General features: G+C 30.8%; 1 protein-coding gene across 1 annotated transcript; it reads left to right on the top strand.

Annotated features, from left to right (window-relative positions):
- The first annotated feature begins 10016 nt into the window (after nucleotides 1-10016).
- LOC105770743 (protein disulfide isomerase-like 5-2) lies at nucleotides 10017-15822 on the top strand. The gene is made up of 5 exons (XM_012592073.2): nucleotides 10017-10285; nucleotides 10479-10582; nucleotides 10949-11319; nucleotides 12593-12900; nucleotides 15012-15822. The coding sequence occupies exons 1-5, from the start codon at nucleotides 10031-10033 to the stop codon at nucleotides 15330-15332; spliced, it is 1359 nt and encodes a 452-aa protein (XP_012447527.1). The 5' UTR covers nucleotides 10017-10030; the 3' UTR covers nucleotides 15333-15822.
- Nucleotides 15823-16299: the final 477 nt, after the last annotated feature.

Here is a 16299-nt window from a genome sequence, read left to right on the forward strand (position 1 = left end):
ATTTTATTTTTATTTTATTTTACCACCGTATTTTATTTAAATAAGGATTCGGTCACTTAGTTCTAACATAGAAAATTAACAAATCAAATCATTTAAAATTTTTATTTTCTCTTTAGAGCTTAAATTGGATTTGATATAATATTTTTTATATTTATAGTATTTTATATTTAAAGTTTTAAAAGTTTGACTTTATTTAAAATCACATAAAATGTTTAAAAATAAATTTGTCTTTATCAAACAATCCAATAATTTTCAGTAATAAATTTTAAGTAATATATCAAATATATTTTATAACTTAAATTTAACAATTAAATTTTTCGTATTTAAATTTTCAATACTTAAAATTTTAATTTACCAAACAAAACATTAATTCAATATTTAAACTTTGGGTACAACTTTAGAGCTTATCAAACAGCACTTGAGTTTATATTTTTTTTAAAAATAATTTAATAAAAATAATTCTTATAAAATAAAATAAAATAAAATAAATATTTATTTTAAATTATAACTTGTAAATTGTAATTGTGGTATTGAATTATATGGGATGCAGGCGGGCTCTGTGAATCTCAGAACTCTCCCCATTGATTCTAAAAAGGTTCAGTTTCAAGGCGAAGGCAAGACCCATTTGATATTCCTAACTTGCATTTTAGACGCATCACAAATCAAAATGAGGTCATTCAATACGATATCATTAAATTATTTCCACCAGTTTTGACCCCATTTTTTAAAATTTTATATTCACCTCCAAATAATAAACTATGGCTTCACCCCTTAAATTTTAAAATATTAATATCCCTCCTATAGTCATCAATGAACCAAGTAGCCTCTACGACAGGGATGAGCGTCATCAGGATGGATCCAGGGGTATGCGGGGCGGTATCTTGAAATTTTTAGATTTTTAAATTATATATATAAATTTTCATGTTCATATTGTATAATATTTGTCTCTTTTAGTCAAATTAATTCGAATTTTTACCAAATAAAAATGTCTCATTCTAGTATGTTGAAAGAAAATGTAAATTTTCTCAGCATATTATATCTTTTAGGAGGTTGATTACAAAAACAAAAGCTAAAAAAGCCATAAAACGTCACCAAAAATGATAATATAATTTTGTATATATAATGCAGAAACCGACAACCATTAGCATGTATATGACAAATTAAATTTCCATAGTCCGCTTTCAGTTCCATCACTTCCATGTACTATCATATGACAAAGGATTCATTCTTTCTTTTATCGATACCATGTCATGTGTACTGTATCAGAAAAAAGTGTTTTCAGATGGATGAATGAATTGATTACCAACTTGCTGAGCCTAAAACCAAAAGCTAGTTACAGCTAGTGCTCAATTCCACGTCGGCCTCATCTGCATGGTCCGTGCCTTCATGGCTGATGCCTTTTGGATTGATTTCGAAGTAACAATTGTTTGAAGTTGACGTGTACATATAGACATGTATGCTAAAATAAATAGGATGGCCGATGTGTCAGTTAAGTTGGAGCCCAAATAACCGACATGAACTTCAATAATTTAAAGTGGGGTTGTAGTTCGTTTTCAAGCCCTCTAAGACCTTATGGCAAGTTTTTGTCATTGGTAAATCATAAATGTGGTTTTTGAGTTGGAGGAATGGAGGGTATGCCAATACCAGACTGCAAGTGAAAAGAGCTCGACTCGCTTTCTTTCTCTCAATGTATAATATTCTCCATATTTCTTTCAGACCTTATCTTAATTTCATGAGATATGGGAGGCACGTGGCTTATATGAACTCTGCAGCATGCATGAACGCATAAATCTGTTCATATGATTAATGTATTTAATTTATATTTATCTTATCAAATCATTAGTGCAAATTACATTAGTAGTCATTTAACTATAATTTTTTATCACTCAACTATGGAAAGTTAGAAAATAGTCATCCAATTATTCAAATTTTTTCACTATCCGACTAACGTAAAAATGAAAATGCCAAAAATCTAAGATAATTGAGTAACTAAAAAAGATGAAGCTATAGTTGAGTGATCATTTTTCATAATTGAGTGATGAAAAAAACATAATTGGATGACTAATAATATAAATACGAATAAATATGAATGCATTTCGTATACCAATAATCTACCACGTGGCCTACACATCACGTATAAGTATAACAAGTCTATTTTGCATGGAAGAAACAATTAGCAGGACATAATTCATGGAAGAAACACGACATCACGTGTTTTGAAACTATGTTAAATGATGAGTTGAAAATGGTTTTTAAGGAAGTGCTCAATGTATAAATTTATTTATATTTTGATAATGTATAAAAATAGAAATCCATTAAACTTAAATGTAATCCATTTAAATACCAAATAACAAAAAACAAAATAACTCTTCATGTCTAAAAACTACCCTCAGTTTAACTTGCATGGGATACTTTTCTAAATCACAGCTTCAATACATTAGCAACAGTTGTCCCGGGGATTTAATTGTAGCTAGAGAGAAGAACAGTATAATCAAAATCAATCCTTACTTGTCTGCCTGACCCTCCATCAATCTCTGTCTCTCTTTCTCTCTCTCTTAACACCAAAGCTTTTACATCCTTATCTTCCATTATAATGAAGGCAAGCCACACCTCCCAACTTCTCTATATATATACTGTAGAGCATTCCCTTTTAATTAATCCAAACATCTTTCATTTTTTTTTCTATTGAATACATATATGTATCTATAATTCATTCCCACACTTTTCAGTTTTCTTTTTCTCGAGTGATGATGCGAAAGAAGGTAGAGGTTGATAAAAGGAGTAGAGCTCCGAAGGGCCATTTTGTGGTATATGTAGGCACTGAAATGACAAGGTTTGTAATTCCCACATCGTTCCTCAACAACCCTATCTTCCAGCAATTGCTCGATAAAGCTGCAGAAGAGTACGGATTCAATAACCAGAACAGGATTCTACTGCCTTGTGATGAGTTTACTTTTCAAAGCCTTACCAAGTATTTGGCCAAGCAATGTCCTTAGACATCTTTGGTCCATTTTCAGCTCTTGACAATAGCTTAATCATGGTGATGACAAAGTTTGTATTTGTCAAAACCTTGTGTAATCTGTTAATAAAAATGCTCAACTCTTAATTTTCAATGGTTAAAATTCAATTCATGCATAAAAATAAAACATCAACTTTATCTGGTTTGCTATTAGACCGGATCAGGCGTATCAATTATGATTACTTTCCTATATTTCAATAAATGAATTAGCTATAAAAATAATTACAAATATTTATCATTTAATATAATAAATAATTTTAAATAATTATATAATTAATTAGAATATTTATAAAAAGTATTATGATACATCTTATTATTTTATTCAATAAAATTACAAATTCATATTTGTTTAATAATTTCATAAAAATAAAATATTTTTTCTATTCTCACATCACCGCTACAATTTCCCTTTAATCCAAACACATAACTCCACCGTGGTTTTAATCTCACTAGTACACTGAAGAGCGTTATACTTGTCAGTGTAAAAGGATATGGGTTCGAGCACACTGAAGAGCATTTAAATAGAAGGATAATATATTTCAGCGCACTCGAACTCACGCCTACATTAACAATAATGTTGATGCCAATAGAGTTAAGACTCAACTAGCATAAGTAGTTATTGACATTTGTATAAAAAAAAGAATTATAGTATATTTTATTTTTTTAGTTTATTTAAATATGTTAAATAATTAACTAATTTATAAATTTATCTTAATTAAATAATTTAAAAGGTTTTAAATAAAAAAATTAAAATAAATTAACTAAATGAACGATATATTTAAAATAAGGAAATAAATAAAAATAAAATAATTAAAAGTAAAAAATCAAAATGAATCTAAACAATGGTAATATTGGAACAAGGTGAAACTGACGTGAAGGATCCAACCTGTTATAGGGTCAAAGTGGTAAAAGAAAATTTCCTCCATGGAGGAGGGTTATACCAGCCGAAGCTTAATGCTCCAGTGGAAAAGAAAAAGGGGTGGTGAGGTGAAGCAATCTCACCCTTGTAATCCAAAGGCCTTGTTAGTGTGTAAAAAATACTTTTTACCTATAATTATTGGAGGAGTGGAAATGCACAATTCACTCTTAGAGAGAATAAGATTTAAATTTTGAAGACAATATTATTAAAATAATAACTCCAAACCCTACTCATAAATCATAAAACGGACATAAAAAGTATATATAAAAAATATACTCTTTAAAAGCTATGAACTGCTTTCTTTTTCATCCAAAGAAAACATTAATTTATCGTGATTTGATAGTAAAAATAATCTAAATCTATACAATCCAAAAATAAATTAACTCGAAACAATTAAAATTGAAAATAAGGTATACATTAAAAATTTATCAATAAAGTATAATTTTATTTTTAAAAATGATTTAATAAAATAAATCAAAGCATTACTAAAATGTTTGGGTGAAATGTTTGCTCTGATAATAAAAACGCAGGAATAAATTGTAAAACTAAAAAAGAGGACACGCAAGAATTATTTTGCAATTCAATAAAGAATCATTAATGGCTATGAAGCCACACAAAATAATAATAATAATAATAATAATAATAATAATAATAATCCATTAAGTACTAAAAAGTAGAAGCATTAATATAGATTTAGAAAACCTCGAATTTCCTGGGATTTTTACAATCATAATGCTAACTTTATGTGGATCCAGTGTCTTGTTTGGAAGAGTCTGTGGGCTATCAAGTATCAACTACACCTCTCTCAAATTTTCTTGATTAATAGCTTTATTTGCTCCGATCAAGTTCATACTGTGAGAAGAATCATTCCACCAATTTATCTGTTAGTGTCGGTGAACTTTCTAAAATTGTCCTCTCAATAAAAAGTGTGAGAGTTGCTAAGAATTATCTGGCTAATCTAGAAACTTAATAGCAGCAATTCGCAAGATGCATTAGACTTTTATTGATAAGCAGAGGGTTCAAAATTATATTTCTATCGCACATTACATAGTTTCCTTTCCCCAAGAGACTCCCACCAAGATTACAAAATCTTTTTTATGTGCTCAAACATCCATATTCTCAAGTGATCTTTTTATTTCTATCAAATCTGCAAATAGTGAACAGTTAAGGGCGACCTATTCCAACTTAATAGCTTCATTGTAAACTATACTCGTCTCACCATTCTATCTGGTGTCCTCCAAGGCCTAACTGGCCCTTCTAACGTTACCATCATTTTTCTAGCGTTGCTCATGTTTCCTATTGCTACTAGAGCTGTTGTTTTGTTGTTGACTTGCAACTACCTCTAGAGGATCAACTTTGTAACAACTCGATTTTCAGTAGTATTGAAAAATGTGGTTTCAAAACTCCATTTTCGTAAATCGGGTTCATAAATATTAAATATGAATATTTACAGAGTTGGTGTAAAGGTATAGTAGAGTTTGGTCTGGTAATTTTGTTGATTTAATAGTTAATTTAGATGTAGGGACAAAATTGTAAAATTCTAATCACTATATGTTTTTAATTAGCCAAAGGTTCAAAATGGTAAATAAAACATTTTGTTACATCAAATAGTGGATGATGATGTTAACTTCCACTAGTTTTTTATTAATGGTGATTAAGGTTTAAATAATTAATTTAGGTTAATGAAGATTTAATTCAAGTATAAAAAATCAATTTGTGCAAAATTGTCCTCTTTCTTTCTTCTTCTCCACCGCCTAATCATAAAAACCTAAGGGAAAAACCATTTTTGAAGCTCAAAGCATTCGACCCTTGATTGGTAGGTAAATTCATGTCATTTTCTTGAAATTTTTATGTTTTTTTATGTCAAGTGAGCTTGATTGAGCTAGCTCATGTACCAATTTGTAAAACTATTAAAGTTTTTAAAAATTTTCATTGTTGATTTCTTGAATAAATTGGTATGAAATTGATAGATTTTAATTTTAGATTATGAAAAGGACTAGATTGTAACGTTTAATTGTTAGTTTTATACATAGGGACTAAAGTGAATAAATGTGAAATTACTGTGAAATTTTGGTATAAATAGAAAACAGAGGGTCCCTAGTGAATGTAATTGAAGTTGGTTTTTAAATCAAGGCTTAAAATTAGAAGTTATGACTATTTTGAATTTAAGGACTAAATTGAATAAAATGTAAAATTGAAGGGTACTAAAAAATAAGATTATATAGGTTCACGCATGTCATGGAATAATGTATAAGTGTTCGGTATTGATGGATTGTATGGAATAATTGTATAGATCAAGAATTGGATCAAATCAGAGGTAATCAAGGAAAATATAAAATTGTTGATTAGTTCTTGAAGGATCAACTTGTTGGTGTTTTGATCAGGTAAATTTATATGGTATTTATTTATTTAGGTTGTTATGTACTTGAATTGTGCATATAAATGTGTTTGGTTGCAAATTGATATGATCAGGCTAGAATTGGACTAAATTGAAAAATGATGTTAATATGTGTAAAAGATATCCGTGTGAACTTAGTAAAGGTTAGGATACAATGGCAATTGAGTCTTGTGCGTACTTGTATGGGATTGATTACAAATGTTACAAAGGTCTAGCACTTGTTGCGAATTCTTAAATACATGTGACACAGGTTTAGCTTGGACGAGTAACCTGATGTGTTGTTATAAAGGTTTAGTCCTGACGGGTAACCTGACATGTATATATTCAGCTTAGACAAACAACTAGTGTGGTGTAGATACATGTGTATCTGAGTCTGTTTACTAGGGTCCATCAAGCAAATCAATTTATATGAAATTGAGAAATTAAAATGGGATGAAATGAACTTGATATTCAAATGATAAGTTATTGAATGAATTATGTAAGAAAAATCGATTAAAGTGTTGCCTTTGATATATAAGTGAATGTAACATCCCTTGATTAAATATGAATTTGAGATTGTTACCTAATATGACATGAATTAGCATGTTAAGTACTTGTGATGTTATATGGTTTGATTATAAGATAATACTTATCTTGTTGATGTTTAGATATGTTATGTCTAGCCAAACTATGCTAAGTTATGGTAGCTTATTGTATTTAGATAAAAGATAAGATAAGTTTTCTTTAATATCTATGGACTTACTAAGCATCTTATATGCTTACCTAGTTTGTTTTCCCTTTTCTTTATAGATTGCCACATTGTGGAACACGTCAAGTTGAATCGTCTCGAAGCTCACACTATCACTGAATCGGTAGTTATATGATCATTTTGAGTCTAAGAGTTGTGGCATGTATATAACTGTCATGGTGTGTATCTTAGTATGAGAATGTGTTTACTTTTTGTCAAGCTTGTCTTAAATATTATCTACTATGTTGATTTGGTGTTTTGGATTACATATGGTGTTGGACATATGAGTGCTTCTATGCTAAAAGATGTGATGATCTATAATTATATGTATAGCATATGAAATGACATAATTGAGGTAGAAAATTGAATTGGTAGCTTGGTTAATATATGAATGAATTGAATAGATATTTGGAGAATAGTACTCTAAAATGTGCTCGTGATATGGAACTTATATGTTTATTAAGTGCAAAGTTGAATGTATTGAAGTTGAAAGACATGTTTTTGATAGTTTTGGCATAGGTGAAGTTGTAATGGAATGTATAAAATGTCATGATTTGGTTTTGAATTGATTTACGTCATGGTAGATTTGGATCTAGTTAAAATTGGTTTAGAAACTTGTTGGCATGAAATGACATGAATTTCTCTTGATGATGATTGTATAATATGGCTTGTTTCAAATAGGTAAAGTGTATGACTTGAATTGGGATCAAATGATTCATTTTTGCCAAAAATAGGGGTCACGTCTTGATGACCAACCTACTTCGTCGCGATTTCGCGTCGCAACGTCGGCCAATAGTAAGCGACGTCGCGACGTTGAGTGGCCTGAGATCATAACGTGACCTACTATTTTGGCGACGTCACGACGTGGAAGAGATGACATTGTAATGTCGGCCTTGAACTTCTAAAATTTTACAATTTGGTCCTAATTCGTACTCGGGCTGACAAAACAGCTTTCGTAAACTCGATTAAGACTCATAATTGATTGTTTAACATTAATTGAATGTGATTGACACTTAATTGCATGTGTGAATGATTTTTTTTAATGCGTATTCGACTATAATTACTCCGAAAACAAAAGTGACACTCCATAACTCGGACCTGACGATCAGGTCGGGTGAAGGGTGTTACAAGCCTCCTCCTGCACTGGATTTCCACTGCCTTAACCTCAGCCATATCCACGATTGGTTTGCTTAAAAGCATCATCTTTTTTCTTTATTATATGAAACTTGATCTGTCTATATTAACTTTGATAAAATTATATATTTAATTCATATACTTTAAAAATTAAATGTTTTTTTCTCTTTTTTTATTTAAATCATTAGAATTAATAATATTTTACTCAAAATTTTCTAAGTTCAAATATTTATTTTTTGTCAATCACATACCTTATTATATATGAAAATAGCCTAATTAACATACTAAGTTAAAAAAAAAATTTAACAATAGATACGACTAGAGGTGATCATGGGTTGGGCTAACCGATCTGGTCCGATGGCCAGCCCGAAAAATGGGAGGTTCGAGTAAAAATATAGGCCTGAAATATGGATTTGGGTAAAAATATGAGGCCCGTTTCGGGCCTTGGGTAAATTTTTTTTGGCCCAGGCCCGGCTCGAATTATATATTAAATATATATATATTTTTATTTTTAATCAAATATATATATTTTATATATATTTAATATGGGTCGGGTCGGGCCAGACTCGGGCTTAACAATTTTCTTTCGGGTCGGGCCTAAAATTTTGTCTGGACTCGGCCCGGCCCATGATCACCTCTAGATACGACTGATGTTCATGATTGAACGAGAAATTTTGAATTGAAAAAAAAAGAGTATCTAAATTTTAATTTTTTAAATATAAAAACTAAATTTCAAATTCTATCAGAGTGCAAGGACTGATAGAAAATTTTAACCAATTCATAACACCGAACCCATACACCTAAGGGTGAGCAAAATTCGATTCAATTCGAAAAAATAAAAAAAATTCAAATTTCGAGTTAATCGAATCAAGTTATTCGAGTTATTCGAGTAAACTCGAATAAGAAATTTCGGATTTCGAGTTCGAGTCGATTTGAATTTTTACAATTCGAATAACTCGAATCATTCGAATAATAGATTAGTATAAATACCGTTTTGGTCTCTGTCAATTTTGAAAATAAGCAAATTCGTCTCTCTTAACAAAATTACAAAAAAAATCAAAGTAATTTTCAAATTTTGAAAATAATTTTGAAAATTCAAAATATTTATAGAAATTCTAATATTTATATTTTTAAAAATTATAAATTTAAAAAAACTAAAAATATAAAAAATTAATAAAATAATAATTTTGGAATTTAAATAAGTGATTAATGATTCAAATTTATCATACTAAAATATCTTATTTTTATTATTTTGCTTAAAAAATTCAAATATATTTTGTTTCAAATTTTTGTGTTCTAATCTGAAAATAGTTATATTGTACAATATTTTAATTTAACATTATTAATTTTTCTAATTTAACTCAAATGGTTTCACTCAATTCAATCTAGCGCTCACCCCTAATTCGAGTTATCTAAAATTCAAATAAAAAAAGACAAAATTATGTCGTTTTGATAAATATTTATTTTTTTCTAAAGTTAAAAGTCAAAACTATTAAGTTAAAAGGCAAAATTACGTTGTTTTGATAAATGTTTACTCATTAGTTTTACTTCCCTTCCGGAATCGCCTCATTCTTCTTCTTTTTTTCTTTTACTCAAAATTAATCTAAAAGCTTGTACTTTGTCTACTTATAAAATAATCGATCTATGTAAATGGAACATTGAGTATAAATAATAATATTCGTTAATTCGACTCGACTAGAAATTATTTGAATTGATTCGAAAAAAATTCAAATTGAATTCAATTAGAAAATAGGATTTGACTCTAGTGTAATATCCACCACTTTAAATATGTACCTATAGTAACCATATTTCCATTGATCTAGAAACGGAAACATGGAAAAGTCCCGCAAATGGTGTTTCTGGAGGAAACCGAAAATAAAAGCAACCCCTCCAATGCCCATAATCTTATTGCTGCTCTTAAGCATATTTGAAACAGGAATTAGTTCGACAGCTGATCATTTTAAGGTAGATGGGAAAGTGTTGGAGTTAGACGAATCCAACTTTGACTTAGCTATTTCATCTCTCAATTACATCCTCGTTGACTTCTACGCCCCTTGGTGTCGCCACTGCAAGCTCCTTTCCCCCCAGGTTTCATATTCTTCATCCAATTCTTGTATGGTTTTTTAGATATCATTTCGTTTTTGTTTTTTAAAGTTCAATTGAATTGGTTTGATTCTAATCATATTTGGTAGCTTTATTTCCTTTTCTTTTTGGTTTTTAATGTCCCATAATTGTTGTACCAATAAACTAAAATTGCTTATTTGCCTTTTCTGCATCGCAGTTAGATGAAGCTGCTCCTGTTCTTGCAGGATTGAAGGAGCCAATAGTGATAGCCAAAGTTAATGCTGACAAATTTACCCGTCTTGCTAGTAAACATGATGTTGAGTAAGCGTCTATGACACTTTTGTTTTATAAGGTGGATTAGAAATAAAATTTCCAAAATTTGTTATGCATTTGGTTTGCAGAAATGTCTTTATGTAGTGTTGGCAATCGAAATGAAAACTGAGAAACTGTTTCAGCAATTCTTTGCTTTGGGAATAATAGACTTTTAAGTAAAAACCCTTTGTTAACTGTAATAAATTATTTATTTTTATGCATTTCTTTCTATTTTTTGCAATGCATGTCCGTTGATGCCTTTAATACATAATCACAGAACATGAATGATCTGTTTGTATAAAGAAAGCATAAACCTCAGGCTAGGCCATTATTGTCTTCACTTTTAAGATTTATAGTAAAAATTGGAATTTGCAGTGCCTACCCCACCCTCAAGCTGTTTATGCATGGTGTTTCTATGGAGTATTATGGACCAAGGAAAGCGGATTCACTTGTTCAATATCTGAAGAAATTTGTTTCTACCGATGTGTCTATTCTTATCTCAGACTCTGCCATTAGTGATTTTGTTGAAGAAGCCGGTACTTTCTTTCCTATATTCATAGGGTTTGACTTGAATGAGACAGTGCTTTCTAACTTAGCTGTTAAGTACAAGAAAAGGGCATGGTTTTCTGTGGCAAAGGATTTCTCTGATGAAGCCAAGGTATTGTATGACATGGAAAAGTTTCCTGCTTTGGTAGCTATTCATCCGAATTATAAGCAACAAAGCATTTTCTACGGCCCTTTTGAAGGTTAGTTTATTATCAAGTGTCTTTTATCTAGGTTAGCATTCAACAATGCATTTCAAGTGCCTTTCAAATATTACAGTCATGTCACATCGCTTATCTTTTATCATGCACAATCGACTGTGGTATTAACTATGGGTGTTGCCATTTCTTTATGTTTTTGCATACGAGTACTTATAAATTTGATGATAGAAATTTGTTTTGTGGTGGATCATAGGAAGGTAGTTGAGTTCTTATTCATCTTTTTGGGGTTTTACATAATATTCTTTACCTTCTATATTTTTTTTGTTTTAATCAGACAACTTGATCTGGTATTTCCCATGTAAGGCTTAGGAACTGTGGAAAAAATAAATTTTGTTTATTAAAGGATTTGGTGGAGTTACCTGACCTATTGTAATTTTAAAATTTTTGGGTAGATTTTACTTGAACCTGGAAGGCAACTTGATAGGATAACTGTAACACGAGCCAATTGTGATATTTATGGTGTGAAATGTGGAAATAGAAGAAAGTATGACAAAAATTTTGTACAGTTGAGTGTTTTTCATATAAAAGAAAGTAGATTAAAGGGAAATTATAGTCATATGGAAAGGGTATTGTGGATTAGATTAATGATACATGGGGTTTGTTGATGGCATGTCACATTGTTGTATAGGTTTGTCGATGTGGAGAAGGATCTGACCCTAGTAAAATGAAGGGAAAAAAATGCTAAAAACATCTCTTTGATTATAACATTGAAGAATAATCTTATAGTGATTTATTGTTATTATGAACTTATGAGCTTTAGGATGCGCAACTTGTAGGAGAAAAGAAAAAGAGAAGGAACTATTAGAATGCTACTGAAAATGATGGATGAGTGGGCATACAAGGTAAGTCTAGATAGTGTTGAGCTGTAGCATATTTCCATGTTCTTGCAGCGATTGTTTGGTTTGTGTTTATTGGCATTATCCATAGGATTTCTACTACCCACTAGAAGTAAGGCTCCTGTTTCATCTGCTTTGCATGCTCAGATAGTGGCATTTAGTTATTTCAGTTTGTCTGGGACTCAGAAGGTTTAATTTATTGTATTCTTGACAAGGCTTTCATTTAAAGGCATATATTTTTCTGTGTCTTTTCTTTTTTACATTGGTTACTAAATGCATGGTAGTCAAACTCAAGCATTCTGAATCAAATAAATCATAAATGAGGATATAGCAGAGAGATGGCTAATTTGCTTTTCAATCTGTAAATTTTCTGTCTGCAAAAGAAAAAGAAATCTAACCTTTCAGCTTCAATCATGCAGGTGAATTTTTGGAGGATTTTATAAAACAGAATTTTCTCCCTCCAGTGGTGCCCTTGAACCATGAGACATTGAAGCTATTGAAAGATGAAAAGAGAAAAATTGTCTTAACCATCACTGCGGATGAGAATGAAGACCAAACACAGAACTTGATCAAGTTATTGAAGGCTGCTGCATCTACAAATCGTGATTTAGTGTTTGGTTATTTTGGGCTTAAGCAATGGGAAGACTTTGCTGATAAATTTGAAGCTAATGAGAAGATGAAGTTACCAAAAATTATTGTCTGGGATGGAGATGAGGACTACTTTTCTGTAAGTATTAATTCTTCACATATTATAGTTCAACTCTAAATCCAAGATTTAGTGCCTCTAATGGTAGTGATTAGCTTGTTTTCTTCTTATCTTAGCATAATTTATCATCAGGGCAATGATTCTTATATGGTCATCTTGATTTTGATCATTGAGCATGGCCATCTTAATCATAATTAGCTACTGGATATTGTGAATACATTTTGATGTTTATGATTATATACAAGGGAAAAAGCTAAAATTGATCCTTCAGCTAAGTGTATTATTTTCAAATCTAGTCCCATAACCCTGAGCTTTTACAATCAAAGTATTCGAACTCTTGATAAGGGACCAATTTACTCCATTTTCTGTCACAATTATTTGAGTGCTATTTGGGTGTCTGAAACAAATGTTAAATAATTCAATTGCAACTGTAGTCAACCTAAAGCCTAAATCTTGATCCAAGTCTAACCTAAAGATTATAAGCTCAAATCTTATGTTCTTGAGAAAAGAAAATCTTGAGTGCCAATCTCTATTGCTACATTTTCCTTGTACTGCCTTTTTTCTCTCAATGTGGTCTAATTTTCCATCCTCAAGATTAGTGACTGTTCACCTGCTCTGATGCTGAAATTGAGTTTAATTGTTATATTTGTTGAGAAACTGAAACATTTTCAGAGCAGCAGTGACTGAGGTTAAGTAGAGGGTAGAAATTAAGGGAAGTGCGCTGAGGAGAGAAGGACCATAAACATAAGTTTGAAAGGAGGAAAATAAAGTAAAAAAGAAGAAGTGCCGTTATCACTTGAGAAGTGATATATGTTGGTGCCAAAAAAGAGGAAATGAAAAGACTGAGGTGAAATAATGGACTATTATCATGCTAGAGCTTAATGCGTTATGGTTTTGGGTAGCAATGTAAGTGAACTGATGCATTTTCTTGACAGGTCATAAATAGTCTTAGTTTTGGGTTTTTCTTGTTTATTTATTCAACTAAACAAATGAGTTCAAATATATCTTTTCAGAATGAGTTTTTAGTTGAGTTGGAGCTTCAAACATGGGTGAGCTTCACTGGTATACATTCTTGAATAGACATGTTCTTAACATGTTTAGCTGCTAGTTTTTTAGTGTTTAATCATTCAAATTAATATTGTTGAGCCTTGTTGAGAACTTATTTAAAAAGATTACAGTATACATGACAGTATTAGGTTTTTCTTTTTTGGCTATCGATTCCCCTGCTTTTCAGACTTGGTAATTGGGTATGAGTGTCAGACATGGATGTGTCCTTCATGGTTACAATCAATTTTTTTCCCCTAAGTTTATTCATGTATAGGGAGGGTTATATCTCCATACCCGTGTTCGAATATTTGTTGAAAACGTGTTTTGGACACAAGTACTTCAAGAAAAGGATGAGGCCTAACAACATAGGATGCTCTAGTTCCCACTCTTAGGGTGGTGTTGAATTTGGAAAATCATAGAATTGACTGTTATATGCCAGATTATTCATGGATATATGTCAAATGCAACCTAGTACTTAAACTTGGAATTTTTATAAACTGTTTACCGTTATCAATCAAGCATACTTCATTATTTGATGACAAAGGTAATTTTATTGATCTTAGAACTTTACATGGTAAAATTAGATTGTCTTCAAACAAATCTATTTAAAGTTTACCACTTTATCTAGTTATTGAAGAACACCTAATGCTTTTGGTACTGAAACATCAAAAGCAATTTAACCCTATTATCTTTTCCTGATAGAAAAAAAGAAGCAATCCTATAAGTCAGTATAGATCTTATCATGCATCTTTCTAATTCTTTAAAGTGTATTAACCCTTTCTTTAACTCTTATTCTATACCGGATCTGTCACTAAGTGTCAGAAAATGGAACTGAGCTCGATAATTAAAGAAAGAGCAGGAAAGTGTTTGCATGCAAACTTTAATCACTCTTTCTTGAATTCACTATCCCTACATCTTTTGATCCCATACAATTGTTTCTAAAAGCGATACAATTATTCATCCAGGAAGAAATATAATTGTTGCATTTTGGTGGTTATTCCTTTATGTCTCAACATGGTTATTTCTTGCATTTTAAAAGCAAAATTGCAGATTAGCTGACGTGCTACATTTTGTTGATATGCTAGGTTATTGGTATTGAAAGCCTTAATAATGAGGATCAGGGGTCTCAAATCTCACAATTCCTTGAAGGGTATAGACAAGGAAGGACAGAAAAGAAAACAGTCAAAGCTCCATTATTTATGGGCTTCTTCAACTCAGTAGTTGGCATTGTAGCTTTCTTTATAATTTTCATTGTCGTTGCGATGATGATATTGATGGTTGTACTACTAATCATTATTAGTAAAGACAATGAACCTGTCAGGGTTGGCAGTCGTGAAGAGGTTGATCGTGCTGACAACTCCGAGGCCGAAAGCAGTCAGCATGGACCTGGGAAGAAAGAAGATTAAATCAAGGTATAGTAAGAAAAGGATTTTAAAAATGACGTAGGCAATAGAGTTGCAGAGAGGGAGACAAATATGTTACCAATGCTCTGTTAAAATCAATGATATGCTCACTGCAAGGCGCCTTGTTTCAAGAAATCAAGCATTCAAGGGCAAGTAATATAGATAGTTTGGTTCATCATGATTCCTTTTTCTTTCCTTTAAACACTTTTTTCCCTTGATTTTCATTGCTCTGCAATTTTTATTCAGTATTTTTTTTTGGGGGGGGGGGTGAGGGATAAGTTCTTAGCGTTTTCATTATCAAAGAAAGCAGTTAGACTGCTAAAATCAAGTAGTTTCAGAAGAATATGTATAGAGTCTGCCATTCTCATTCTTTAATCCTTGATAAATGAATGCACAAAAACCATTGCTTTAGGATAATCAAATAGTATATCGGTGGATATGTTAATTTTGTCTTGGTATTGGTATATGGTGCTAATAATATGTTTTTGCATTATCATTTTGATTTTTTTTCCCCAAATTTTCATGTATATAGGTTATTTTCAATTTCTCTGGTAATATATATGGTATACACATACAAATATATTTTTCTTTACTGTAAACATTAGTATTCCATTATCGGGAAAAAAAACATAAGCATTCAAATTTTATATCTAGGATAAGCAAAATAAACATAAAATATTATATATATATATGTATAGTTTTATGTAACCATTTAACATAAAACAAGTTGACAGTAGTAAGTTACAAAGATCTAAGGGCACATCTGGGGGATATAAGGGCCGACCACAGCCTCCAACAGATTCACGAGCCATGACATTATTGTCAGTTAACAGTGAAAGCATTTTGAGTTTGTATTATTTCTTGAGTCCATAATTTTAGTGATGTATTTATAGATTACGGACCAATATGTAAGGGTTTAATCTTTAACCCTTGTGGTATTTTTACTAACGCTAAAATAGAAGAGTTTAAA

This window comes from Gossypium raimondii, chromosome 5 (genome assembly GCF_025698545.1).
Source record: "Gossypium raimondii isolate GPD5lz chromosome 5, ASM2569854v1, whole genome shotgun sequence".
Lineage (NCBI taxonomy): Eukaryota > Viridiplantae > Streptophyta > Magnoliopsida > Malvales > Malvaceae > Gossypium > Gossypium raimondii.